Source organism: Bufo gargarizans, chromosome 5 (genome assembly GCF_014858855.1).
Source record: "Bufo gargarizans isolate SCDJY-AF-19 chromosome 5, ASM1485885v1, whole genome shotgun sequence".
NCBI lineage: Eukaryota > Metazoa > Chordata > Amphibia > Anura > Bufonidae > Bufo > Bufo gargarizans.
In genome coordinates this window covers 467322161-467346732 of record NC_058084.1, presented here as the reverse complement: position 1 = coordinate 467346732, position 24572 = coordinate 467322161, and the positions used below count along the sequence as shown (strand labels likewise).

General features: G+C 46.7%; 1 protein-coding gene across 1 annotated transcript in view; it reads right to left on the bottom strand.

Annotated features, from left to right (window-relative positions):
- The window catches only part of RARRES2 (retinoic acid receptor responder 2), a 35917-nt gene extending 11667 nt beyond the window's left edge, over positions 1 to 24250 (bottom strand). The window contains exons 1-7 of the mRNA XM_044295590.1: positions 24067 to 24250; positions 22863 to 23079; positions 22221 to 22334; positions 19074 to 19172; positions 18777 to 18865; positions 18679 to 18707; positions 13004 to 13184 (exon numbers count right to left, since the gene is read on the bottom strand). Coding sequence (XP_044151525.1) covers positions 13004 to 13184; positions 18679 to 18707; positions 18777 to 18865; positions 19074 to 19172; positions 22221 to 22334; positions 22863 to 23051 — 701 coding nt within the window. The 5' untranslated portion in view covers positions 23052 to 23079; positions 24067 to 24250. The remainder of the gene's footprint in view (positions 1 to 13003; positions 13185 to 18678; positions 18708 to 18776; positions 18866 to 19073; positions 19173 to 22220; positions 22335 to 22862; positions 23080 to 24066) is intronic.
- Positions 24251 to 24572: the final 322 nt, after the last annotated feature.

The window sequence follows — 24572 nt, the reverse complement described above, 5'->3', positions numbered from 1 at the left end:
AGGTCGTTTGTGAACCCAATCTTTTTTCCTCTACATCGTCTGGCTTGGAATAATAATTTGATAATATAGTGGCCAGATCTCTGTGGCTAATTTTCTATATATCTTGCATATTTCGAAGCTTCGGGGGATATTAAATTGATGAGGTTTTTTTTTATTCGTAAAATAACTTTGTTCCAGAAATCTTGAATATGTGTAGAACTCCATAAAAGGCGCACGTCATCTGCTCCTATCGCATCACATTCACATGCCTTATTTTTATCATATCTCATCAACTTTTAGGGGGAATAGTACAATCGGTGGACAATGAAAAACGTAACCAGTCTATAAGCCGGATTCATGGATGCTCTCCTTATTCCCAGAGTCTACCACCAGTGTCTCTCATTCCACCAGGTGGTCTCCGGCCGGACATCCCTCACCCCTCGCTGGCTACGAGGGGCGGAGTGTCGCTCCCGAGGGCGGAGCAAGTAAAGGTTGGCACTTTACGCGCGTGCTTCACTCTGTGAGATCCACTTCGGATCTTGGTGCTGCTGGTAGACGGGACGCCATCATTCCCAGCGCTGACGCTGGTCAGGAGTCCCGGGACACCAGAACCCCTAGCGTCAGCTGTTGCCAGGGAACCTCTGTTGCCTCCTGACTTATGGTGGGGGGTTCCCTCCTCTGCTCTCTCAGCCCTCACTGTGCTTCCCTGGGCTGAGGGTGGAGATTGGGTGTGTCCTCAGCGGTGTCCGGTCATCTGTGGAGGGACATTTACACCTGGACTTCCCCCCCTCTGCTGATTATTCAGTTACTTCCCGGCTCTGGATCTGCTGAGTGGTTTCTCTGGTTATTGACTCTGCCTTTGGTTGTCTTCTGGTTCTCGTGCCCGGGCTTACGTTACTGACCATCCTCGTGTCTCCCTATTGACCATTGCATTGTGTCACGGTATTTACTTTGGGGTTTTGCCCAACTGCAGCCGCTGTGCCCAGCCACCAGCCGCCAGCCGCCCTGCTACTGACCCCTGGGGAGGGGGCTCTGCCAAAGTCCCCCTTCCTGCTGGAGACGGGTGAGGAGAACCCCGGCCCTAAAGGGTGTTCAGAGTGCGACGGCTTGTGCAAAGTGTGTCTGGTACGCCGCGTTTGCTGGCTGCTAGTGTGTCTTTATCATAACATTAGCATTACAACAGAGGGCACAGAGCATGTGGCACTATATACAGAGGGCACAGAGCATGTGGCACTATATACAGAGGGCACAGAGCATGTGGCACTATATACAGAGGGCACAGAGCATGTGGCACTATATACAGAGGGCACAGAGCATGTGGCACTATATACAGAGGGCACAGAGCATGTGGCACTATATACAGAGGGCACAGAGCATGTGGCACTATATACAGAGGGCATAGAGCATGTGGCACTATATACAGAGGGCACAGAGCATGTGGCACTATACAGAGGGCATAGAGCATGTGGCACTATATACAGGGGGCACAGGGCATGTGGCACTATATACAGAGGGCACAGAGCATGTGGCACTATATACAGAGGGCACAGAGCATGTGGCACTATATACAGAGGGCACAGAGCATGTGGCACTATATACAGAGGGCATAGAGCATGTGGCACTATATACAGAGGGCACAGAGCATGTGGCACTATATACAGAGGGCATAGAGCATGTGGCACTATATACAGAGGGCACAGAGCATGTGGCACTATATACAGAGGGCACAGAGCATGTGGCACTATATACAGAGGGCACAGGGCATGTGGCACTATATACAGAGGGCACAGAGCATGTGGCACTATATACAGAAGGCACAGAGCATGTGGCACTATATACAGAGGGCACAGAGCATGTGGCACTATATACAGAGGGCACAGGGCATGTGGCACTATATACAGAGGGCATAGAGCATGTGGCACTATATACAGAGGGCACAGGGCATGTGGCACTATATACAGAGGGCACAGAGCATGTGGCACTATATACAGAAGGCACAGAGCATGTGGCACTATATACAGAGGGCACAGAGCATGTGGCACTATATACAGAGGGCACAGGGCATGTGGCACTATATACAGAGGGCATAGAGCATGTGGCACTATATACAGAGGGCACAGAGCATGTGGCACTATATACAGAGGGCACAGAGCATGTGGCACTATATACAGAGGGCACAGGGCATGTGGCACTATATACAGAGGGCATAGAGCATGTGGCACTATATACAGAGGGCACAGAGCATGTGGCACTATATACAGAGGGCATTGAGCATGTGGCACTAAATACAGAGGGCACAGAGCATGTGGCACTATATACAGAGGGCACAGAGCATGTGGCACTATGTACAAAGGTAAAGGTAAATAGTGGCCGGGAGAAGTCATCATGGCGGTCTGAACCAGATGGAGAACTCAGGAGGAGACGTCACCTTAAAGTCACTAAATGGAAATTATTATTCTGCTGCTGACTGTGTATGATGAGAGCTGTAGTCACTTGTATAGTCCACAGCTGATGATGGGTGGTAGCATGCTGTTTTGTGAAACAACAACTCCCAGCATCCCTTTACAACTGTTCAGACCATACTGGGAGCTGTAGTTTCACACCGTACAAGCTTATATGGCGAGGGCCGACCTCACTACTGAAATGGTATCTGTTCTGAACTTTTAAAATCTGGGGATGTATATATGTACTGCACATGGTTCTGGTGCCGGGTATCTGTACTGCACATGGTTCTGGTGCCGGGTATCTGTACTGCACATGGTTCTGGTGCCGGGTATCTGTACTGCACATGGTTCTGGTGCCGGGTATCTGTACTGCACATGGTTCTGGTGCTGGGTATCTGTACTGCACATGGTTCTGGTGCTGGGTATCTGTACTGCACATGGTTCTGGTGCTGGGTATCTGTACTGCACATGGTTCTGGTGCTGGGTATCTGTACTGCACATGGTTCTGGTGCTGGGTATCTGTACTGCACAAGGTTCTGGTGCTGGGTATCTGTACTGCACATGGTTCTGGTGCTGGGTACCTGTACTGCACATGGTTCTGGTGCTGGGTACCTGTACTGCACAAGGTTCTGGTGCTGGGTATCTGTACTGCACAAGGTTCTGGTGCTGGGTATCTGTACTGCACAATGTTCTGGTGCTGGGTATCTGTACTGCACAAGGTTCTGGTGCTGGGTATCTGTACTGCACAAGGTTCTGGTGCTGGGTATCTGTACTGCACATGGTTCTGGTGCTGGGTATCTGTACTGCACAAGGTTCTGGTGCTGGGTATCTGTACTGCACAATGTTCTGGTGCTGGGTATCTGTACTGCACAAGGTTCTGGTGCTGGGTATCTGTACTGCACAAGGTTCTGGTGCTGGGTATCTGTACTGCACAAGGTTCTGGTGCCGGGTATCTGTACTGCACAAGGTTCTGGTGCTAGGTATCTGTACTGCACATGGTTCTGGTGCTGGGTATCTGTACTGCACATGGTTCTGGTGCTGGGTATCTGTACTGCACATGGTTCTGGTGCTGGGTATCTGTACTGCACATGGTTCTGGTGCTGGGTATCTGTACTGCACATGGTTCTGGTGCTGGGTATCTGTACTGCACATGGTTCTGGTGCTGGGTATCTGTACTGCACATGGTTCTGGTGCCGGGTATCTGTACTGCACATGGTTCTGGCGCTGTATGCATGTAGCGATCCTGGTTCTTGCTGTGTGTTATACATGCAGCTGATTCTATACTTCAATCTGATACCATCCATTCACATCTGAGTTCGGCCGCTGTCACAGATTCTGTCTTAAGTGGAAAGCTTTTTTTGTCCAGTAAAGGAACAGCGTCCTGAGCAGACACCATAGTAGTCAATGGAGTCTCTTTAGCTCCGGAGTTGGTAAATCTTGTCCCTCTAATGACCGAGCTGTTGCTATGTACTCAGTGATGTCCTGTGTCTGGGATGGCACCTGTGCGTCCTGTATCTGGGATGACACCTATGCGTCCTGTATCTGGGATGGCACCTGTGCGTCCTGTATCTGGGATGGCACCTGTGCGTCCTGTATCTGGGATGGCACTGTCACGGCGGACAGGAACTCAGATACACAGACAACCAAATACACAAGTGTCTAGGCTAGATGCTGGGGACAGGTCACCTCCTAGCACATCCCTGACTTCTCTCCCTATGCTGCTAAGCCCACAGTTCAGACCTTAATGGTAGGAATGAAGTGTCCTCGTGCCTGGACTGCAAACACCCTAGAATCCCTGAGATGGTGAAAGGGAGAAGGGGCAGAAGACACACAAATAGCCTAGACCGCAAACAATACAAACAGAAATCAAACTTATGCTGGAACAGACAATCCTTCCTTCCTTTAATCCAAGGCCAGACAGAAATCTATAACCCGCACTGCCCTCTGGGATTGAAAGCAATTTAAGCCAATGACCCCACCCAGAGCATCTGAAGGAAGGCGGATCCAGCATGATTCCAAAACAAAAAGGTTAGACACGTGCTGCCAATCTGACAGACCTCCGCACACCGTCTGAGCAAGGCATGACAGTACCCCCCCTTCTACGGGTGACCTCCGGGCACCCCGGACCAACCTTATCCGGGTGGGCTCTGTGAAAAGCCCTAACGAGTCGGCTGGCGTTGACCTCCAGTGCCGGAACCCACATCCTCTCCTCGGGGCCGTATCCCCTCCAGTGTACTAGATACTGAAGGGAACCCCAAAGAACTCTAGAGTCAAGAATCCTGGAGATCTCGAACTCTAAATTCCCATCGACCAGAACAGGAGGAGGGGGCAATGGCGATGGTTCCACTGGTCTCACATATTTTTTCAATAAAGATCTATGGAACACATCATGGATCCTCCAAGTCTGTGGAAGATCCAGTCGAAACGCTACTGGATTGATCAGCGCAGATATTTTGTACGGGCCGATAAATCTTGGACCCAGTTTCCAAGATGGCACTCTCAATTTAATGTTTTTAGTGGACAACCACACCAGATCACCCACACACAGGTCCGGACCAGTCACACGTCTCCTGTCAGCCATACGCTTATATCTCTCACCCATCGCCTCCAAATTCACTTGTATCCTCCGCCAGATAGAGGATAAGTTAGAAGAAAACCTTTCCTCCTCTGGCATCCCAGAGGAGCTAGTCCCAGAAAAGGTACCAAACTGAGGATGAAAACCATATGCGCCAAAAAATGGCGACGTACCCGTGGATTCCTGTCTACGGTTATTCAAAGCAAACTCCGCTAAGGGCAGGAATGAGGACCAGTCCTCCTGATTTTCCGCCACAAAGCACCTCAAGTAGGTCTCCAGGTTCTGATTAGTATGCTCCGTCTGTCTATTCGACTGCGGATGGAAAGCCGAAGAGAACGAAAGTTGAATGCCAGGCCGAGAGCAGAACGCCCTCCAGAACCTGGAGACAAACTGTGTGCCCCTATCAGAGACCACATCCGAGGGAATGCCATGTAATCTCACGATATTGTCAACAAAAATTTGCGCAAGAGTCTTGGCATTAGACAGACTAGTTAACGATATAAAATGAGTCATCTTGCTAAAACGATCAACTACCACCAAAATTACTGTTTTCCCCGAGGAACTCGGCAGATCCGTAATAAAGTCCATGAACAAGTGCGTTCAAGGACGAGACGGAATAGATACAGGAAGGAGTGAACCAGCCGGTCGAGTTTGAGCAACCTTAGATCGTGCACAGGTCTCACAAGCTGCCACGTAATCCTCAATGCTCCTACGTAACCCGGGCCACCAGAACCTCCGGGACACAAGGTCACAGGTGGACTTACCACCAGGATGTCCGGCAAGGACAGTATCGTGATGTTCCTTGAAAACCTTGTATCGCAGGCCCTCAGGAACAAACAACCTCCCTGGGGGACAAGAACCAGGAGCCCCCTCCTGGGCTCCCAACACCTCCATCTCCAATTCGGGATACAGAGCGGAAACCACAACCCCGTCAGCCAAAATCGGAGCAGGATCCTCTGAATCACCTCCCCCAGGAAAACTGCGAGACAACTCATCTGCCTTGATATTTTTGACCCCCGGACGAAAAGTGACAACAAAATTGAACCTGGTAAAAAACAGTGACCATCTGGCCTGCCTAGGGTTCAGACGCTTGGCAGATTGCAGGTAAGCCAAATTCTTATGATCCGTATAAACAGTAACGGGGTGAGAAGCCCCCTCCAACCAGTGACGCCATTCCTCAAAGGCCAATTTTATAGCCAGCAACTCTATATCTCCCACATCATAGTTTCTCTCGGCGACCGAGAGCTTCTTGGAAAAGAAAGCACACGGGACCCATTTGCCAGGAGAAGAACCCTGCGACAGCACCGCTCCCACCCCCACTTCTGATGCATCCACCTCCACCACGAATGGTTGAGACACATCAGGCTGCACCAGAATAGTCGAAAAGGCCTGCAAAGCCTCCTCCGACCAAACAGAGACGTCAGTGCCCTTCTTTGTCATATCAGTCAGAGGTTTAACAATGGTGGAATAGTTTAGAATACATTTTCTATAATAATTAGTAAACCCCAAAAATCGCATCAAAGCTTTCTGATTCTCTGGTTGGTCCGATTCCAGAACCGCCCGGACTTTTTCGGGGTCTATACGAAAACCAGAGTCGGAAAGCAGATATCCCAAAAATGGAAGCTCCTGCACAGAAAACACACATTTTTCCAATTTGGCATATAACTTATTCTCCTAAAGGATCGCCAAAACCTGTCTCACATGACTCTGATGGGTCTTCAGATCAGGAGAGTAAATTAAAATGTAATCTAAGTAAACCACCACGAACCTCCCCACTAAGTGATGAAAAATGTCATTGACGAATCTCTGAAATACCGCTGGCGCGTTCGTCAACCCAAAAGGCATCACCAGGTTCTCAAAATGACCCATGTGCGTATTGAAGGCCGTCTTCCACTCATCCCCTTCCTTGATTCTGATCAGATTGTAGGCCCCTCTCAAATCCAACTTGGAGAACACCTTGGCTCCAACAATCTGATCAAAAAGGTCGGAGATCAAAGGAAGGGGATACGGATCCCGGACCGTAATACGGTTCAACTCCCGGAAATCCAAACACGGTCTCAGCGATCCATCCTTTCTCTTGACAAAGAAAAAACCTACTGCCACCGGAGACTTAGATGGCCTAATATGACCTTTTACCAAACTCTCGGCGATATACTTTCGCATGACCTCTCTTTCAGGTTGGGAAAGATTGTAAAGGCGAGACTTTGGCAACTTAGCGCCTGGGATGAGATTAACTGGACAATCATAGTCACGATGAGGGGGCAATTCCTGGGTCCCACCCTCCGAAAAGACATCCTCAAAATCTGAGAGATACTGAGGTAGAACCGTAGTGGACACCCAGAGATAGATGTGCCAAGACAATTATCCGAACAAAACTCTCCCCAACCAATAATTTGTCTTGCTTGCAAATCAATAATTGGATTATGTTGTGTCAACCAAGGTAAACCTAGGACTAAAGGAGCTGGCAAATCCCTCATGACAAAACAAGAAATAAGCTCTACATGTGAATCACCCACCCTAAACTGAATACCATGTGCAATATGAGTGAGACTCCTTTAAGAAAGAGGTGAAGAATCTATTGCAAACACCGGAATCTCCCTTTCCAAAGTGCACGTACTTAGACCCAGATTTTGAAGGAAAAGAAAGTCAATAAGGTTTAGCCCAGCACCACAGTCAATGAATACCTCAACAGAGAATTCTCTTGAGTCTAGCGCCACCGTGGCTGGAGAATTACAGGGAGCTTGCATACCTGCTTGTTCCACTACTCCATTCACGCTACCAAGAGTCAGGACGGTTTCTTTTTCTTTCATATCATCATGCGGTTTAACAAAAGGACAAGCAAAAACAAGATGGTCACTTTTACCACAGTAGTAACACAATTTATGCAATCTCCTAAAGTCTCTCCTACCAGAACGAAAAGATATCTGACCCAACTGCATGGGTTCCTCCCCTACCCCAGAGCTATAAGTAATATCACCCTGGGCAGCAGGTGAGACGAGACCACACGCAGAAGGGATCCCTTGCGCGGAGGGACCCTTACACCTCTCTCTGATACGTCTATCCAACCGTATAGCCAAAGACATGGCATTCTCTAGAGTATCTGGCTACTCATGAAAAGCCAGGGCATCTTTCAACCTCTCAGATAACCCCTGACAAAACTGACTACGTAACGCGGGGTCGTTCCACCCTGACTCTGTAGCCCATCTCCTAAACTCTACGCAGTAAACCTCTGCAGTATGTTCACCCTGTAGTAAGTTACGCAATTTAGATTCTGCCATCGAGACCCGATCTGGGTCATCGTAAATCAATCCCAGGGCTTTGAAAAATTCATCCACCGACCGGAGGGCCAGAGAACCGGGCGGCAGAGAAAAAGCCCAGGATTGCGCGTCCCCTTTAAGCAGAGACATGATGATACCAACCCTCTGACTTTCATTACCTGATGAAAATGGACGCAGTCGGAAATACAATTTGCATGACTCTTTAAAGCGGATAAAATTATCCGCACCCCCTGTAAATTTCTCGGGAAGAGCGACTTTAGGCTCCCCACCAATTTGACCTGCACCTGATGCCAGAACACTCTGAAACTGTGTGACCGAACTACGCAGATCCGCAACCTCTAGGGATAATCCCTGCATGCGGTCAATCAGTGCATCAATTGACGCCATCACAAAACCACTGAGTAATGGCAGTCACAGTATGGCGGGTTATAATGTCATGGCGGACAGGATCTCAGATACACAGACAACCAAATACACAAGTGTCTAGGCTAGATGCTGGGGACAGGTCACCTCCTAGCACATCCCTGACTTCTCTCCCTATGCTGCTAAGCCCACATTCAGACCTTGATGGTAGGTATGAAGTGTCCTCGTGCCTGGACTGCAAACACCCTAGAATCCCTGAGATGGTGAAAGGGGAGAAGGGGCAGAAGACACACAAATAGCCTAGACCGCAAACCACACAAACAGAAATCAAACTTATCTGAGCTGGAACAGACAATCCTTCCTTCCATCCTTCCATCCTTTCATCCTTCCCTATAACCCGCACTGCCCTCTGGGATTGAAAGCAATTTAAGCCAATGACCCCACCCAGAGCACCTGAAGGAAGGCGGATCCAGCATGATTCCAAAACAAAAAGGTTAGACACGTGCTGCCAATCTGACAGACCTCCGCACACCGTCTGAGCAGGGCATGACAGGCACCTGTGCGTCCTGTATCTGGGATGGCGCCTGTGCGTCCTGTATCTGTGATGGCACCTGTGCGTCCTGTATCTGGGATGGCACCTGTGCGTCCTGTGTCTGGGATGGCACCTGTGCGTCCTGTATCTGGGATGGCACCTGTGCGTCCTGTGTCTGGGATGGCACCTGTGCGTCCTGTGTCTGGGATGGCACCTGTGCGTCCTGTGTCTGGGATGGCACCTGTGCGTCCTGTATCTGGGATGGCACCTGTGCGTCCTGGATGGCACCTGTGCGTCCTGTGTCCTGGATGGCACCTGTGCGTCCTGTATCTGGGATGGCACCTGTGCGTCCTGTATCTGGGATGGCACCTGTGCGTCCTGTATCTGGGATGGCACCTGTGCGTCCTGTATCTGGGATGGCACCTGTGCGTCCTGTGTCTGGGATGGCACCTGTGGGGGATGGCACCTGTGCGTCCTGTATCTGGGATGGCACCTGTGCGTCCTGTATCTGGGATGGCACCTGTGCGTCCTGTGTCTGGGATGGCACCTGTGCGTCCTGTGTCTGGGATGGCACCTGTGCGTCCTGTATCTGTGATGGCACCTGTGCGTCCTGTGTCTGGGATGGCACCTGTGCGTCCTGTATCTGGGATGGCACCTGTGCGTCCTGTATCTGTGATGGCACCTGTGCGTCCTGTGTCTGGGATGGCACCTGTGCGTCCTGTATCTGGGATGGCACCTGTGCGTCCTGGATGGCACCTGTGCCTCCTGTGTCCTGGATGGCAGACGTGTACCATCCCAACATGAAAACACAACCGGCTGCCACCTTTTAATGATTTAAAGCCCATGTACCTATACCGCCATTATATGTTAGGCGGAGTAAAACAGGCTAAAGATGGGCCGCTACACATGGGCCAGTGCTGTGTGCTGCCCCCCAGGCTAAAGTGTACCAGCCCCTGAGGTGTGATATAGGATATGCATGTGTAATATGGAGGGGTGATACAGCATACCTCTCAACTTTTTGGACAAAAAGGGACACTTATGGTTAATTTGTATAAAAGTCTATTTTTCCTGTATATTTATACACTTTAAGGGCTCTTTCACACGAGCGGATCCGGTAATCTGCTGAGTAAAAGAGAGCCGAGCCGCGCTCCGGACGGCAGAGACTCGGGGCAGTGACATGGTTGATGACGCTCTTTGCCTCTCTGTGACCTTTTTAATACAAAATCTGTCAGATAAAGTTGTCACCGTCATTTTGTAGTAAAAAGGTCACAGAGAGGCAAAGAGCGCCATCAACCATGTCACTGCCCCGAGTCTCTGCCGTCCGGAGCGCGGCTCCGCTCTCTTTTACTCAGCGGATCACTCAGACGAGATCCGCTCATGTGAAAGAGGCCTAAGAGTTTTCCTAGCGCACAATAGCACAAAAACTATCTATATATGGAAAATTCTAAAATTCGAATAATATACAAGGTCGGGTCAAATATACAGATCGGAACCAAACACCAGATGTAACGATGCAAATCTATACCGCAGATCAAAAAGAGGGACATTGAAGAAGAGAAAAGAGGGACTTGGGTCCAAAATATGGACTGTCCCTCCAAATAAGGGACACTCGGGAGGTCTGATATAGGATATAAGTGTGTAATATAGAGGGGTGATATAGGATATAAGTGTGTAATATAGAGGGGTGATATAGGATATACGTGTGTAATATAGAGGGGTGATATAGGATATACGTGTATAATATAGAGGGGTGATATAGGATATACGTGTGTAATATAGAGGGGTGATATAGGATAAAAGTGTGTAATATAGAGGGGTGATATAGGATATGGATGTGTTATATGGAGGGGTGATATAGGATATGGATGTGTTATATAGAGGGGTGATATAGGATATAAGTGTGTAATATAGAGGGGTGATATAGGATATACGTGTGTAATATAGAGGGGTGATATAGGATAAAAGTGTGTAATATAGAGGGGTGATATAGGATAAAAGTGTGTAATATAGAGGGGTGATATAGGATATGGATGTGTTATATGGAGGGGTGATATAGGATATGGATGTGTTATATAGAGGGGTGATATAGGATATAAGTGTGTAATATAGAGGGGTGATATAGGATAAAAGTGTGTAATATAGAGAGGTGATATAAGTGTGTAATATAGAGGGGTGATATAGGATATAAGTGTGTAATATAGAAGGGTGATATAGGATAAAAGTGTGTAATATAGAGAGGTGATATAAGTGTGTAATATAGAGGGGTGATATAGGATATAAGTGTGTAATATAGAGGGGTGATATAGGATATATGTGTGTAATATAGAGGGGTGATATAAGTGTGTAATATAGAGGGGTGATATAGGATATACGTGTGTAATATAGAGGGGTGATATAGGATATACGTGTATAATATAGAGGGGTGATATAGGATATACGTGTGTAATATAGAGGGGTGATATAGGATAAAAGTGTGTAATATATGAGGGGTGATATAGGATATGGATGTGTTATATGGAGGGGTGATATAGGATATGGATGTGTTATATAGAGGGGTGATATAGGATATACGTGTGTAATATAGAGGGGTGATATAGGATATACGTGTGTAATATAGAGGGGTGATATAGGATAAAAGTGTGTAATATAGAGGGGTGATATAGGATATAAGTGTGTAATATAGAGGGGTGATATAGGATATGGATGTGTTATATGGAGGGGTGATATAGGATATGGATGTGTTATATAGAGGGGTGATATAGGATATAAGTGTGTAATATAGAGGGGTGATATAGGATAAAAGTGTGTAATATAGAGAGGTGATATAAGTGTGTAATATAGAGGGGTGATATAGGATATAAGTGTGTAATATAGAAGGGTGATATAGGATAAAAGTGTGTAATATAGAGAGGTGATATAAGTGTGTAATATAGAGGGGTGATATAGGATATAAGTGTGTAATATAGAGGGGTGATATAGGATATATGTGTGTAATATAGAGGGGTGATATAGAATATAAGTGTGTAATATAGAGGGGTGATATAGGATATATGTGTGTAATATAGAGGGGTGATATAAGTGTGTAATATAGAGGCGTGATATAAGTGTGTAATATAGAGGGGTGATATAGGATATACGTGTGTAATATAGAGGGGTGATATAGAATATAAGTGTGTAATATAGAGGGGTGATATAGGATATGGATGTGTTATATGGAGGGGTGATATAGGATATAAGTGTGTAATATAGAGGGGTGATATAGGATATACGTGTGTAATATAGAGGGGTGATATAGGATATAAGTGTGTAATATAGAGGGGTGATATAGGATATGGATGTGTTATATGGAGGTTGTAATTAAGGATATAAGTGTGTAATATGGAGGGTGGTGTGATATATGATCTCGGTGTTATATGGAGGAGGAGGATTTGCAGGATGTGGGTATCTGAGAGGGGTATACACTATATACTGTGACTGGATGTCTCTACAATCTCTGGCCCCGTTATCAGCCGTCCCACGGCTTCTTTAAGAGGATAATTGGCAGAAGCCGCTCGGCTCCATGATTCCTGCTTTATATCAGATATGTGACTGATGTCGGCCGCTCCTCTTATAACGCTCCAGTACTGATATAGTATGAATACTGTAAAATGACTGTCCCTTTAAATGTAGCAGGGGAGGAAATATAGTTGTTGTCATGCAAAAGCTGCTTTCGTTTTCGTGTACAAAGAACAGAAAAGTCCCCAAAGATATGGAAATTACCCAAAAGAGAAAATCCCAGAAAGAAAAGTCACTGAACAGTAAAGAAAAGACATAGATGTAAAGTAATATTTACAGAACTCCGCGCAGAGCTGCTCCGCCTGTACTGGGGTCTCTCTGGTCTGGACTGGGGGGAATCTGACAAGAGTAGAGGAAGGAGCAGATAGGAGGGGACTGGGGAGGAAAAGGAACTGCAGGGGCCTCGCAGCAACGAGGGAAGGACAAGAGGCCGAGCAGCCGGGGTCTGAGGACGTCTCCTCACTGGATGGATTTCTGAGAAAGCTGAATACAAGGGGAAAGTCCACAAAATGAGGCTCTAGATAACACAAAACCTGTAACAAGTCCCAAGTTACATCCTGTATTATACTCCAGAGCTGCACTCACTATTCTGCTGGTGCAGTCACTGTGTACATACATTACTTATCCTGTACTGATCCTGAGTTACATCCTGTATTATACTCCAGAGCTGCACTCACTATTCTGCTGGTGCAGTCACTGTGTACATACATTACTTATCCTGTACCGATCCTGAGTTACATCCTGTATTATACTCCAGAGCTGCACTCACTATTCTGCTGGTGCACTCACTGTGTATATACATTACTTATCCTGTACTGATCCTGAGTTACATCCTGTATTATACTCCAGAGCTGCACTCACTATTCTGCTGATGCAGTCGCTGTGTACATACACTACTTATCCTGTACTGATCCTGAGTTACATCCTATATTATATCCCAGAGCTGCACTCACTATTCTGCTGGTGCAGTCACTGTGTACATACATTACTTATCCTGTACTGATCCAGAGTTACATCCTGTATTATACTCCAGAGCTGCACTCACTTTTCTGCTGGTGCAGTCACTGTGTACATACATTACTTATCCTGTACTGATCCTGAGTTACATCCTGTATTATACTCCAGAGCTGCACTCCCTATTCTGCTGGTGCAGTCACTGTGTACATACATTACTTATCCTGTACTGATCCTGAGTTACATCCTGTATTATACTCCAGAGCTGCACTCACTATTCTGCTGGTGCAGTCACTGTGTACATACATTACTTATCCTGTACTGATCCTGAGTTACATCCTGTATTATACTTCAGAGCTGCACTCACTATTCTGCTGGTGCAGTCACTGTGTACATACATTACTTATCCTGTACTGATCCAGAGTTACATCCTGTATTATACTCCAGAGCTGCACTCACTTTTCTGCTGGTGCAGTCACTGTGTACATACATTACTTATCCTGTACTGATCCTGAGTTACATCCTGTATTATACTCCAGAGCTGCACTCCCTATTCTGCTGGTGCAGTCACTGTGTACATACATTACTTATCCTGTACTGATCCTGAGTTACATCCTGTATTATACTCCAGAGCTGCACTCACTATTCTGCTGGTGCAGTCACTGTGTACATACATTACTTATCCTGTACCGATCCTGAGTTACATCCTGTATTATACTCCGGAGCTGCACTCACTATTCTGCTGGTGCAGTCACTGTGTACATACATTACTTATCCTGTACTGATCCTGAGTTACATCCTGTATTATACTCCAGAGCTGCACTCACTATTCTGCTGGTGCAGTCACTGTGTACATACATTACTTATCCTGTACTGATCCTGAGTTAGATCCTGTATTATACTCCAGAGCTGCACTCACTATTCTGCTGGTGCAGTCACTGTGTACATACATTATTTAGTGCAGTCACATATGAATTTTTAACCATTTAGGGTGTTGTTTGGTCTTTCATGAATTCTCCAGGCATTTCCATGAAGCTGCACTGTAACATGCCCGGACTTCCCTGTTCTCACCTCTTCTCTCCTCTGGCTGTTTCTTGTTTATCTTGGTGATGAGTAATTGTGGGTATGTTTTAGTACTTTATTGTGTTGGTTTGTCTTCCCCTCCCCCTCTGAACCTGAATGACACCCACACACGATAATCATCACAACAGTCATATGGAGCCTTCAGCTTTCTTTACGTCTTCATATACCTGTGTATCAGTCTTAACTGTATTCTTGCATTGTAGTCATGAAACAGGGGGCTCAGGCTGAACAGTTCATCATATTTTTTTTTATGCTCTTTATTGAAATTACACTGCACAGATTTACATTAGAACAATGGGAATATTTAAGGGTGACGGGGTCATCTGCATCTGTTTGTAGATCCCATATGAGGAGGAGGAGGACATAAAAGCCTCATGAAGACCGAGCTCTGGATGCTTTGCGACTAGAGATGAGCGAATTTCATAATCTGAGATCCGTTTACACTTCACTTGTTGGTTAAGGCTCCATTCACACGTCCGTAGTGCGTTGCGGATCCACAACCCGCCCGGCACCCCTATAGAAATGCCTATCCTTGTCCGCAGCTGCAGACAAGAATAGGACATGTTCTATCTTTTGCGGAGCTGCGGACCCGAAGATCGGGGCCGCGCTCCGCAAATGCGGATGCAGACAGCGCACTGTGTGCTCTCCGCATCCATTCCGTCCCCATAGAAAATGAATGGTCCGCACCCGTTACGCAAAATTGCGGAACGGATGCGGACCCATTTGCGGACGTGTGAATGGACCCTTAAGGCGAATTCCGTTATGGATTCTGTTACCACGGACCATAGCGCAATTCTATAACGGAATGCCTTTAGAGGCAGGAGAGTATTTCCCTGCATAACGGGACGGATCCATTTTGCAGCCCATAGACTTCTATTGTGACGGAATGAATAACGGAAAGTCTCTGAAGGCATTCCGTCATAGAATTGCGCTATGGTCCGCGGTGACAGAATCCATAACGCACTTCACCTTTTACCAGTAAACAAATTGCAAACGAATTTCATAAGCGGAAATTCGCTCATCTCCAGTTCTGACCGCGGTCCTTGTCCGTGTCGTCGGCCTCTGGCTCTTCATTCTGCTTGTCCTGACACATACATCTCGCGGTTCTCCGCTCTGATCCCGGGGTCTCCGCTAGTCCTGATATTCGTCATGTCCATAGATGTTACCTAACTGTTCAGAGGAGTCCACGGGACAACACGTATGGAGCAGAGGTCGGGGGGCTTAGTTATAGTTTCCCAGAGGGGCCCTAAAAGAGAGAGAGACAAAGCCTCATCATCATCATCCTCTTCATCATCACTTGTATGATCACTAGTGTCCCAGTCCCCGGTGTCCAGTGGTTTAGTGTCCCAGTCCCCGGTGTCCAGTGGTTTAGTGTCCCAGTCCCCGGTGTCCAGTGGTTTAGTGTCCCAGTCCCCGGTGTCTAGTGGTTTAGTGTCCCAGTCCCCGGTGTCCAGTGGTTTAGTGTCCCAGTCCCCGGTGTCCAGTGGTTTAGTGTTCCGGTGTCCAGTGGTTTAGTGTTCCGGTGTCCAGTGGTTTAGTGTCCAAGTCCCCGGTGTCCAGTGGTTTAGTGTCCCAGTCCCCGGTGTCCAGTGGTTTAGTGTCCAAGTCCCCGGTGTCCAGTGGTTTAGTGTCCAAGTCCCCAGTGTCCAGTGGTTTAGTGTCCCGGTGTCCAGTGGTTTAGTGTCCAAGTCCCAGGTCTCCAGTAGTTTAGTGTCCCAGTCCCCGGTGTCCAGTGGTTTAGTGTCCCAGTCCCTGGTGTCCAGTGGTTTTGTGTCCCAGTCCCCGGTGTCCAGTGGTTTAGTGTCCCAGTCCCCGGTGTCCAGTGGTTTAGTGTCCCCGGTGTCTAGTGGTTTAGTGTCCCAGTCCCCGGTGTCCAGTGCTTTAGTGTCCCAGTCCCCGGTGTCCAGTGGTTTAGTGTCCCAGTCCCCGGTGTCCAGTGGTTTAGTGTCCCAGTCCCCGGTGTCCAGTGGTTTAGTGTTCCGGTGTCCAGTGGTTTAGTGTCCCAGTCCCCGGTGTACAGTGGTTTAGTGTCCCAGTACCCGGTGTCCAGTGGTTTAGTGTCCCAGTCCCCGGTGTCCAGTGGTTTAGTGTCCCAGTCCCCGGTGTCCAGTGGTTTAGTGTCCAAGTCCCCGGTGTCCAGTGGTTTAGTGTCCAAGTCCCCAGTGTCCAGTGGTTTAGTGTCCCGGTGTCCAGTGGTTTAGTGTCCAAGTCCCAGGTGTCCAGTAGTTTAGTGTCCCAGTCCCCGGTGTCCAGTGGTTTAGTGTCCCAGTCCCTGGTGTCCAGTGGTTTAGTGTCCCAGTCCCCGGTGTCCAGTGGTTTAGTGTCCCAGTCCCCGGTGTCCAGTGGTTTAGTGTCCCCGGTGTCCAGTGGTTTAGTGTCCCAGTCCCCGGTGTCCAGTGGTTTAGTGTCCCAGTCCCCGGTGTCCAGTGGTTTAGTGTCCCAGTCCCCGGTGTCCAGTGGTTTAGTGTTCCGGTGTCCAGTGGTTTAGTGTCCCAGTCCCCGGTGTCCAGTGGTTTAGTGTCCCAGTACCCGGTGTCCAGTGGTTTAGTGTCCCAGTACCCGGTGTCCAGTGGTTTAGTGTCCCAGCCCCCGGTGTCCAGTGGTTTAGTGTCCCAGTGTCCAGTGGTTTAGTGTCCCAGCCCCCGGTGTCCAGTGGTTTAGTGTCCCAGTCCCCGGTGTCCAGTGGTTTAGTGTCCCAGCCCCCGGTGTCCAGTGGTTTAGTGTCCCAGCCCCGGTGTCCAGTGGTTTAGTGTTCCAGCCCCCAGTGTCCAGTGGTTTAGTGTCCCAGCCCCCGGTGTCCAGTGGTTTAGTGTCCCAGCCCCCGGTGTCCAGTGGTTTAGTGTCCCAGTCCCCGGTGTCCAGTGATTTAGTGTCCCCGGTGTCCAGTGGTTTAGTGTCTCAGTCCCCGGTGTCCAGTGGTTTAGTGTCCCAGTGTCCAGTGGTTTAGTGTCCCAGTCCCCGGTGTCCAGTGGTTTAGTGTCCCAGTCCCCGGTGTCCAGTGGTTTAGTGTCCCAGTCCCTGGTGTCCAGTGGTTTAGTGTCCCAGTCCCCAGTGTCCAGTGGTTTAGTGTCCCAGTCCCTGGTGTCCAGTGGTTTAGTGTCACAGTCCCCGGTGTCCAGTGGTTTAGTGTCCCAGTGTCCAGTGGTTTAGTGTCCCAGTCCCCGGTGTCCAGTGGTTTAGTGTCCCAGTCCCCGGTGTCCAGTGGTTTAGTGTCCCAGTCCCTGGTGTCCAGTGGTTTAGTGTCCCAGTCCCCAGTGTCCAGTGGTTTAGTGTCCCAGTCCCTGGTGTCCAGTGGTTTAGTGTCCCAGTGTCCAGTGGTTTAGTGTCCCAGTCCCCGGTGTTCAGTGGTTTAGTGTCCCAGTCCCCGGTGTCCAGTGGTTTAGGGCTGTTTCACACGCTCCGTGTGTTGGTGCGATCCTCCGCTCTGGACTCGCAGGAGCGCACGGCGTTATCATGATTTATAATGCTGTGTGTCTCTGCGTGGCCTTTTTTCCACAGAATCATAGTGACATAAAGCTGTCAGTGTGAATCTGTATAAATAATGTCAAGCAGAGACACACAGCATTATACATCATGATAACACCGTGCGCTCCTGCGAGTCCAGAGCGGAGGATCGCACCCACACATGGAGCGGAGGATCGCACCCACACACGGAGCGGAGGAGCGGAGGAGCGGAGGATCGCACCCACACACGGAGCGGAGGATCGCACCCACTCGCGGAGCGGAGGATCGCACCCACTCGCGGAGCGGAGGATCGCACCCACACACGGAGCGGAGGATCGCACCCACTCGCGGAGCGGAGGATCGCACCCACACACGGAGCGGAGGATCGCACCCACACACGGAGCGGAGGATCGCACCCACACACGGAGCGTGATTCGCGCAATGGACTCGCTCGTGTGAAACAGCCCTGACTGTCCTGGTTCTTTGACTCCGTGGCCTGACTGATGGTGTACGATCAGCTGGAGCAGGAAGGTCATGCCCCCCATACTTACATCCCAGCAGGGGCTCACCTCCGGAAGCTGTAGGCGCCCACACTGTACGTACGTTTCTTGCCTTTCAGTTTGGCGCACTCCTTACGCCTCTCCTTTTTCACTTCTTTCTATATGGGGGGAATGATCCATGTTCAGTACCTTCCATCATTACTGTGTACTATACAGATCTGACAGATTAGCGCGTTTTACGGATTAGTGGAGGTCAGGATTAGGAGGAGTTCTGTCCGGAGCTTCTGGACTATTGGAAGCCGGAGTAATATTACGGTATCGGGATCTATGGTTACAGACTATTCATAGGTTCACACAATCGCTCACCCTGTTCGCATCACTTTGGCGCACACATTTCCGATATCCCGTCTGTAGTAGATCCGCACCGTCAGCAAACGTGAAGCAACCGACGCAATTGTAAGTTCTCTGATAGGAAGATACAAAGTGCACAGAGGAGTATAAGGAGAGTCACAGCCCCCAGTGTGCTCTGTACTGTACTTACATATATACTGTATACACACTGTACATAGATACATATATACTGTATACACACGTACTGTACATAGATACATATATACTGTATACACATACTGTACATAGATACTTATATACTGTATACACATGTACTGTACATAGATACTTATATACTGTATACACACGTACCGTACATAGATACATATATACTGTATACACACATACTGTACATAGATACATATATACTGTATACACACGTACCGTACATAGATACATATATACTGTATACACGCGTACCGTACATAGATACATATATACTGTATACACACATACCGTACATAGATACATATATACTGTATACACGCGTACCGTACATAGATACATATATACTGTATACACACATACTGTACATAGATACATATATACTGTATACACACGTACCGTACATAGATACATATATACTGTATACACGCGTACCGTACATAGATACATATATACTGTATACACACATACCGTACATAGATACATATATACTGTATACACGCGTACCGTACATAGATACATATATACTGTATACACACATACCGTACATAGATACATATATACTGTATACACACACACTGTACATAGATACATATATACTGTATACACATGTACTGTACATAGATACATATATACTGTATACACATATACTGTACATAGATACATATATACTGTATACACACACACTGTACATAGATACATATATACTGTATACACACGTACTGTACATAGATACATATATACTGTATACACATGTACTGTACATAGATACATATATACTGTATACACACGTACTGTACATAGATACATATATACTGTATACACACGTACTGTACATAGATACATATATACTGTATACACACGTACTGTACATAGATACATATATACTGTATACACATGTACTGTACATAGATACATATATACTGTATACACATATACTGTACATAGATACATATATACTGTATACACACACACTGTACATAGATACATATATACTGTATACACACGTACTGTACATAGATACATATATACTGTATACACACGTACTGTACATAGATACATATATACTGTATACACACGTACTGTACATAGATACATATATACTGTATACACACGTACTGTACATAGATACATATATACTGTATACACACATACCGTACATAGATACATATATACTGTATACACACGTACTGTACATAGATACATATATACTTTATACACACGTACCATACATAGATACATATATACTATATACATATACTGTACATAGATACATATATAATGTATACACACGTACTGAACATAGATACTTTTATACTGTATACACACGTACTATACATAGATACATATATACTGTATACACACATACCGTACATAGATACATATATACTGTATACACACGTACTGTACATAGATACTTTTATACTGTATACACACATACCGTACATAGATACATATATACTGTATACACACATACCGTACATAGATACATATATACTGTATACACACATACTGTACATAGATACATATATACTGTATACACACGTAGCGTACATAGATACATATATACTGTATACACACATACCGTACATAGATACATATATACTGTATACACACATACCGTACATAGATACATATATACTGTATACACACATACTGTACATAGATACATATATACTGTATACACACGTAGCATACATAGATACATATATACTGTATACACACATACTGTACATAGATACATATATACTGTATACACACGTAGCGTACATAGATACATATATACTGTATACACACCGTACATACACAACTATACATACTCATATACACTGTATACAGATACACATATATACTGTATACACGTACTGTACATAGATACATATATACTGTATACACACATACCGTACATAGATACATATACTGTATACACACGTAGCGTACATAGATACATATATACTGTATACACACATACCGTACATAGATACATATATACTGTATACACACATACTGTACATAGATACATATATACTGTATACACACGTAGCGTACATAGATACATATATACTGTATACACACATACTGTACATAGATACATATATACTGTATACACACGTAGCGTACATAGATACATATATACTGTATACACACGTACTGTACATAGATACATATATACTATATACATATACTGTACATAGATACATATATAATGTATACACACGTACTGAACATAGATACTTTTATACTGTATACACACGTACTATACATAGATACATATATACTGTATACACACATACCGTACATAGATACATATATACTGTATACACACATACTGTACATAGATACATATATACTGTATACACACGTACCATACATAGATACATATATACTATATACATATACTGTACATAGATACATATATAATGTATACACACGTACTGTACATAGATACTTTTATACTGTATACACACATACTGTACATAGATACACATATACTGCATACACACGTACTGTACATAGATACATATATACTGTATACACACATACCGTACATAGATACATATATACTGTATACACATGTACTGTACATAGATACATATATACTGTATACACACATACTGTACATAGATACATATATACTGTATACACACATACTGTACATAGATACATATATACTGTATACACACGTAGCGTACATAGATACATATATACTGTATACACACATACCGTACATAGATACTTATATACTGTATACACACCGTACATACACAGCTATACATACTCATATACACTGTATACAGATACACATATATACTGTATACATAGTCCAATATACAGGTGAGCACACATATATACCGTATGCACATATGCGGCTATGCATACACTCACATATACACTCATATACAATGTACGCTGTATATACAATATAGATATAAAGCGGTATATATTTCCGCCCCTCACCTTGGCTGTCATTATGGGGACGCACTTTCGGTTCATCCAGTCGCGTCTCTGACAATTTGTCTGTTTCATGATGAATCTTACTTTAACAAATGTTCCTTTAACATCAAAGTTTTCCTAAAAGTGACAGAAATGATCATAGAAAACTCTACAGAATCCTGGAGATACTAATAATGACTGGGAAATGCCTCCAGGCCTCTGTCCACCCTGATGGTCACCACTCACCATGCCTCCAGGTCTCTGTCCACCCTGATGGTCACCACTCACCATGCCTCCAGGTCTCTGTCCACCCTGATGGTCACCACTCACCATGCCTCCAGGTCTCTGTCCACCCTGATGGTCACCACTCACCATGCCTCCAGGCCTCTGTCCACCCTGATGGTCACCACTCACCATGCCTCCAGGTCTCTGTCCACCCTGATGGTCACCACTCACCATGCCTCCAGGCCTCTGTCCACCCTGATGGTCACCACTCACCATGCCTCCAGGCCTCTGTCCACCCTGATGGTCACCACTCACCATGCCTCCAGGTCTCTGTCCACCCTGATGGTCACCACTCACCATGCCTCCAGGTCTCTGTCCACCCTGATGGTCACCACTCACCATGCCTCCAGGTCTCTGTCCACCCTGATGGTCACCACTCACCTGTTGCGTTGCGGCCAGCATGGAGGACACTTGGAACGCGTTTTTGACCTTGTTGCTCTTGTGGAAATCCTCCCTGACCAATCTGACCGCCTCTGTCTGAGGGTCTGTGAGGGAATCCACTGGGACACGGCCGCTCACAGACGTCACCAGAAGAACAGTGATCCACCACGAACCAGCCATGGTTACCATAACCTATGGTCCAAATCTTCTAGTAATCCTGGAAGAGAAAGACATGTGTGACCCTGAGGGTCCATCCTCTCATGGTGATAAAGGGGCAGCTTTACTGGGGCTGGCGTTTCACTTGCCGGTGTAAATAAAGATCTTTGGAGAACCTCAACTATTTGGGGCTGAGTTGCCTCCAAAAACTTCCGTGCACTGATCGCTAAATAATGAGGCTCAAGACTGAAACTCTCCAGCGACTTCACAGGATGCAATGTATTCTTCCAAATTCTGTCCTCAGCCCCATTAGGGGGCGCTGTTGTAATCTTTCCTCCCCCCATGTGCGCCCCCGCTGTCTTGTCCCACATACTCTGCTGTGTGGTTGTCGACTTCTTACATGATTTTCAGCACAAATTCTGCTCCAAAATCCAAGTGGCGTCCACTCAAGACCCACCTCCCCTTGGTGGGAATTCGCTCCGCAGTCCAGATTTTTCTACAGGTGAATTAGAAATCCGCGCCGCAGAAACAAAATCTAATTGATGTTCTCGTTACTGCTGCGGTTTCTGTGGGTGACGCTGCTAAATCTGCGCCTGGATCCGTGACCGAAATCTAATGGTCAAATCTGCCATGTGAACATGACCTAAAGGGGATCTCCAATTCCACTGGTTTCTTTAGGGGTCTCCCAACATGTTTTGTCTCCACAGCCTGCTGGTGGGCTCTTGGGGGTACTGCGCCCCATGAGCTCTCAGGCAGCACCAGACCCCCGGGGTTCCTCTTTTGGACTGCCCCCTCCTGTCTGATGTTTACACTAGAAGTGATACAATGTATATATTATGTATCTATGGACACATGAGAAGATATGGATCTCACACAACGACCCATAAATGCCGCACTCTAACCATCCGAAAAGCCGTAAGGAATGGCGGTACGGTCCCGTCCTGACGACTCGCCCCCGCACTGATATCATCTCAGTGACCGGTCGGGGGGGCACATACTTTCAGGGTCATTCACTAAAAGCTCATCTGTAAATCCGCAGCATAGTTACCTATTACTTCTACACACCGGCCGCCTCCGTGCAATGATGGGGGTCGCTCTCCGTTTAGGGGGCAGTCAGTGACCGATGAGGGGGCTCACATGGATCCGGCCTCTCACCCCAGCAGATGTCTGTGCCGTCTGGAAAGCCCCATCCTGGAAACCACCAGAAGGAGGAGAATCCTAAGAAAGTGAAAGTAGGAGCCAAACCCTGCAGGTCCTGTTTACAGTGTGCGGCTGCACCCACAGCACCATGTGAGCGTCATGTCACTGCCTGTCCTCACAGGTACTCTGCAGGCAACAGCGCCGCCCCTCGCCCATGGATGTGTCTGGTATTGCAATCACTGAAATGGTTTCCTGACCTGAGACGCAGCGAACAGAAGAAGAGGCGAGTGTTCTCCAGCCCCAGGAACGCGGTGTACCGCCATCCATCATGATTTGTTTTAAAGCCACATTAATTCCGTGGCGCTCTACATCCAGACAGGTTACACAAATATAAAAATAAAATAAACTACTAGA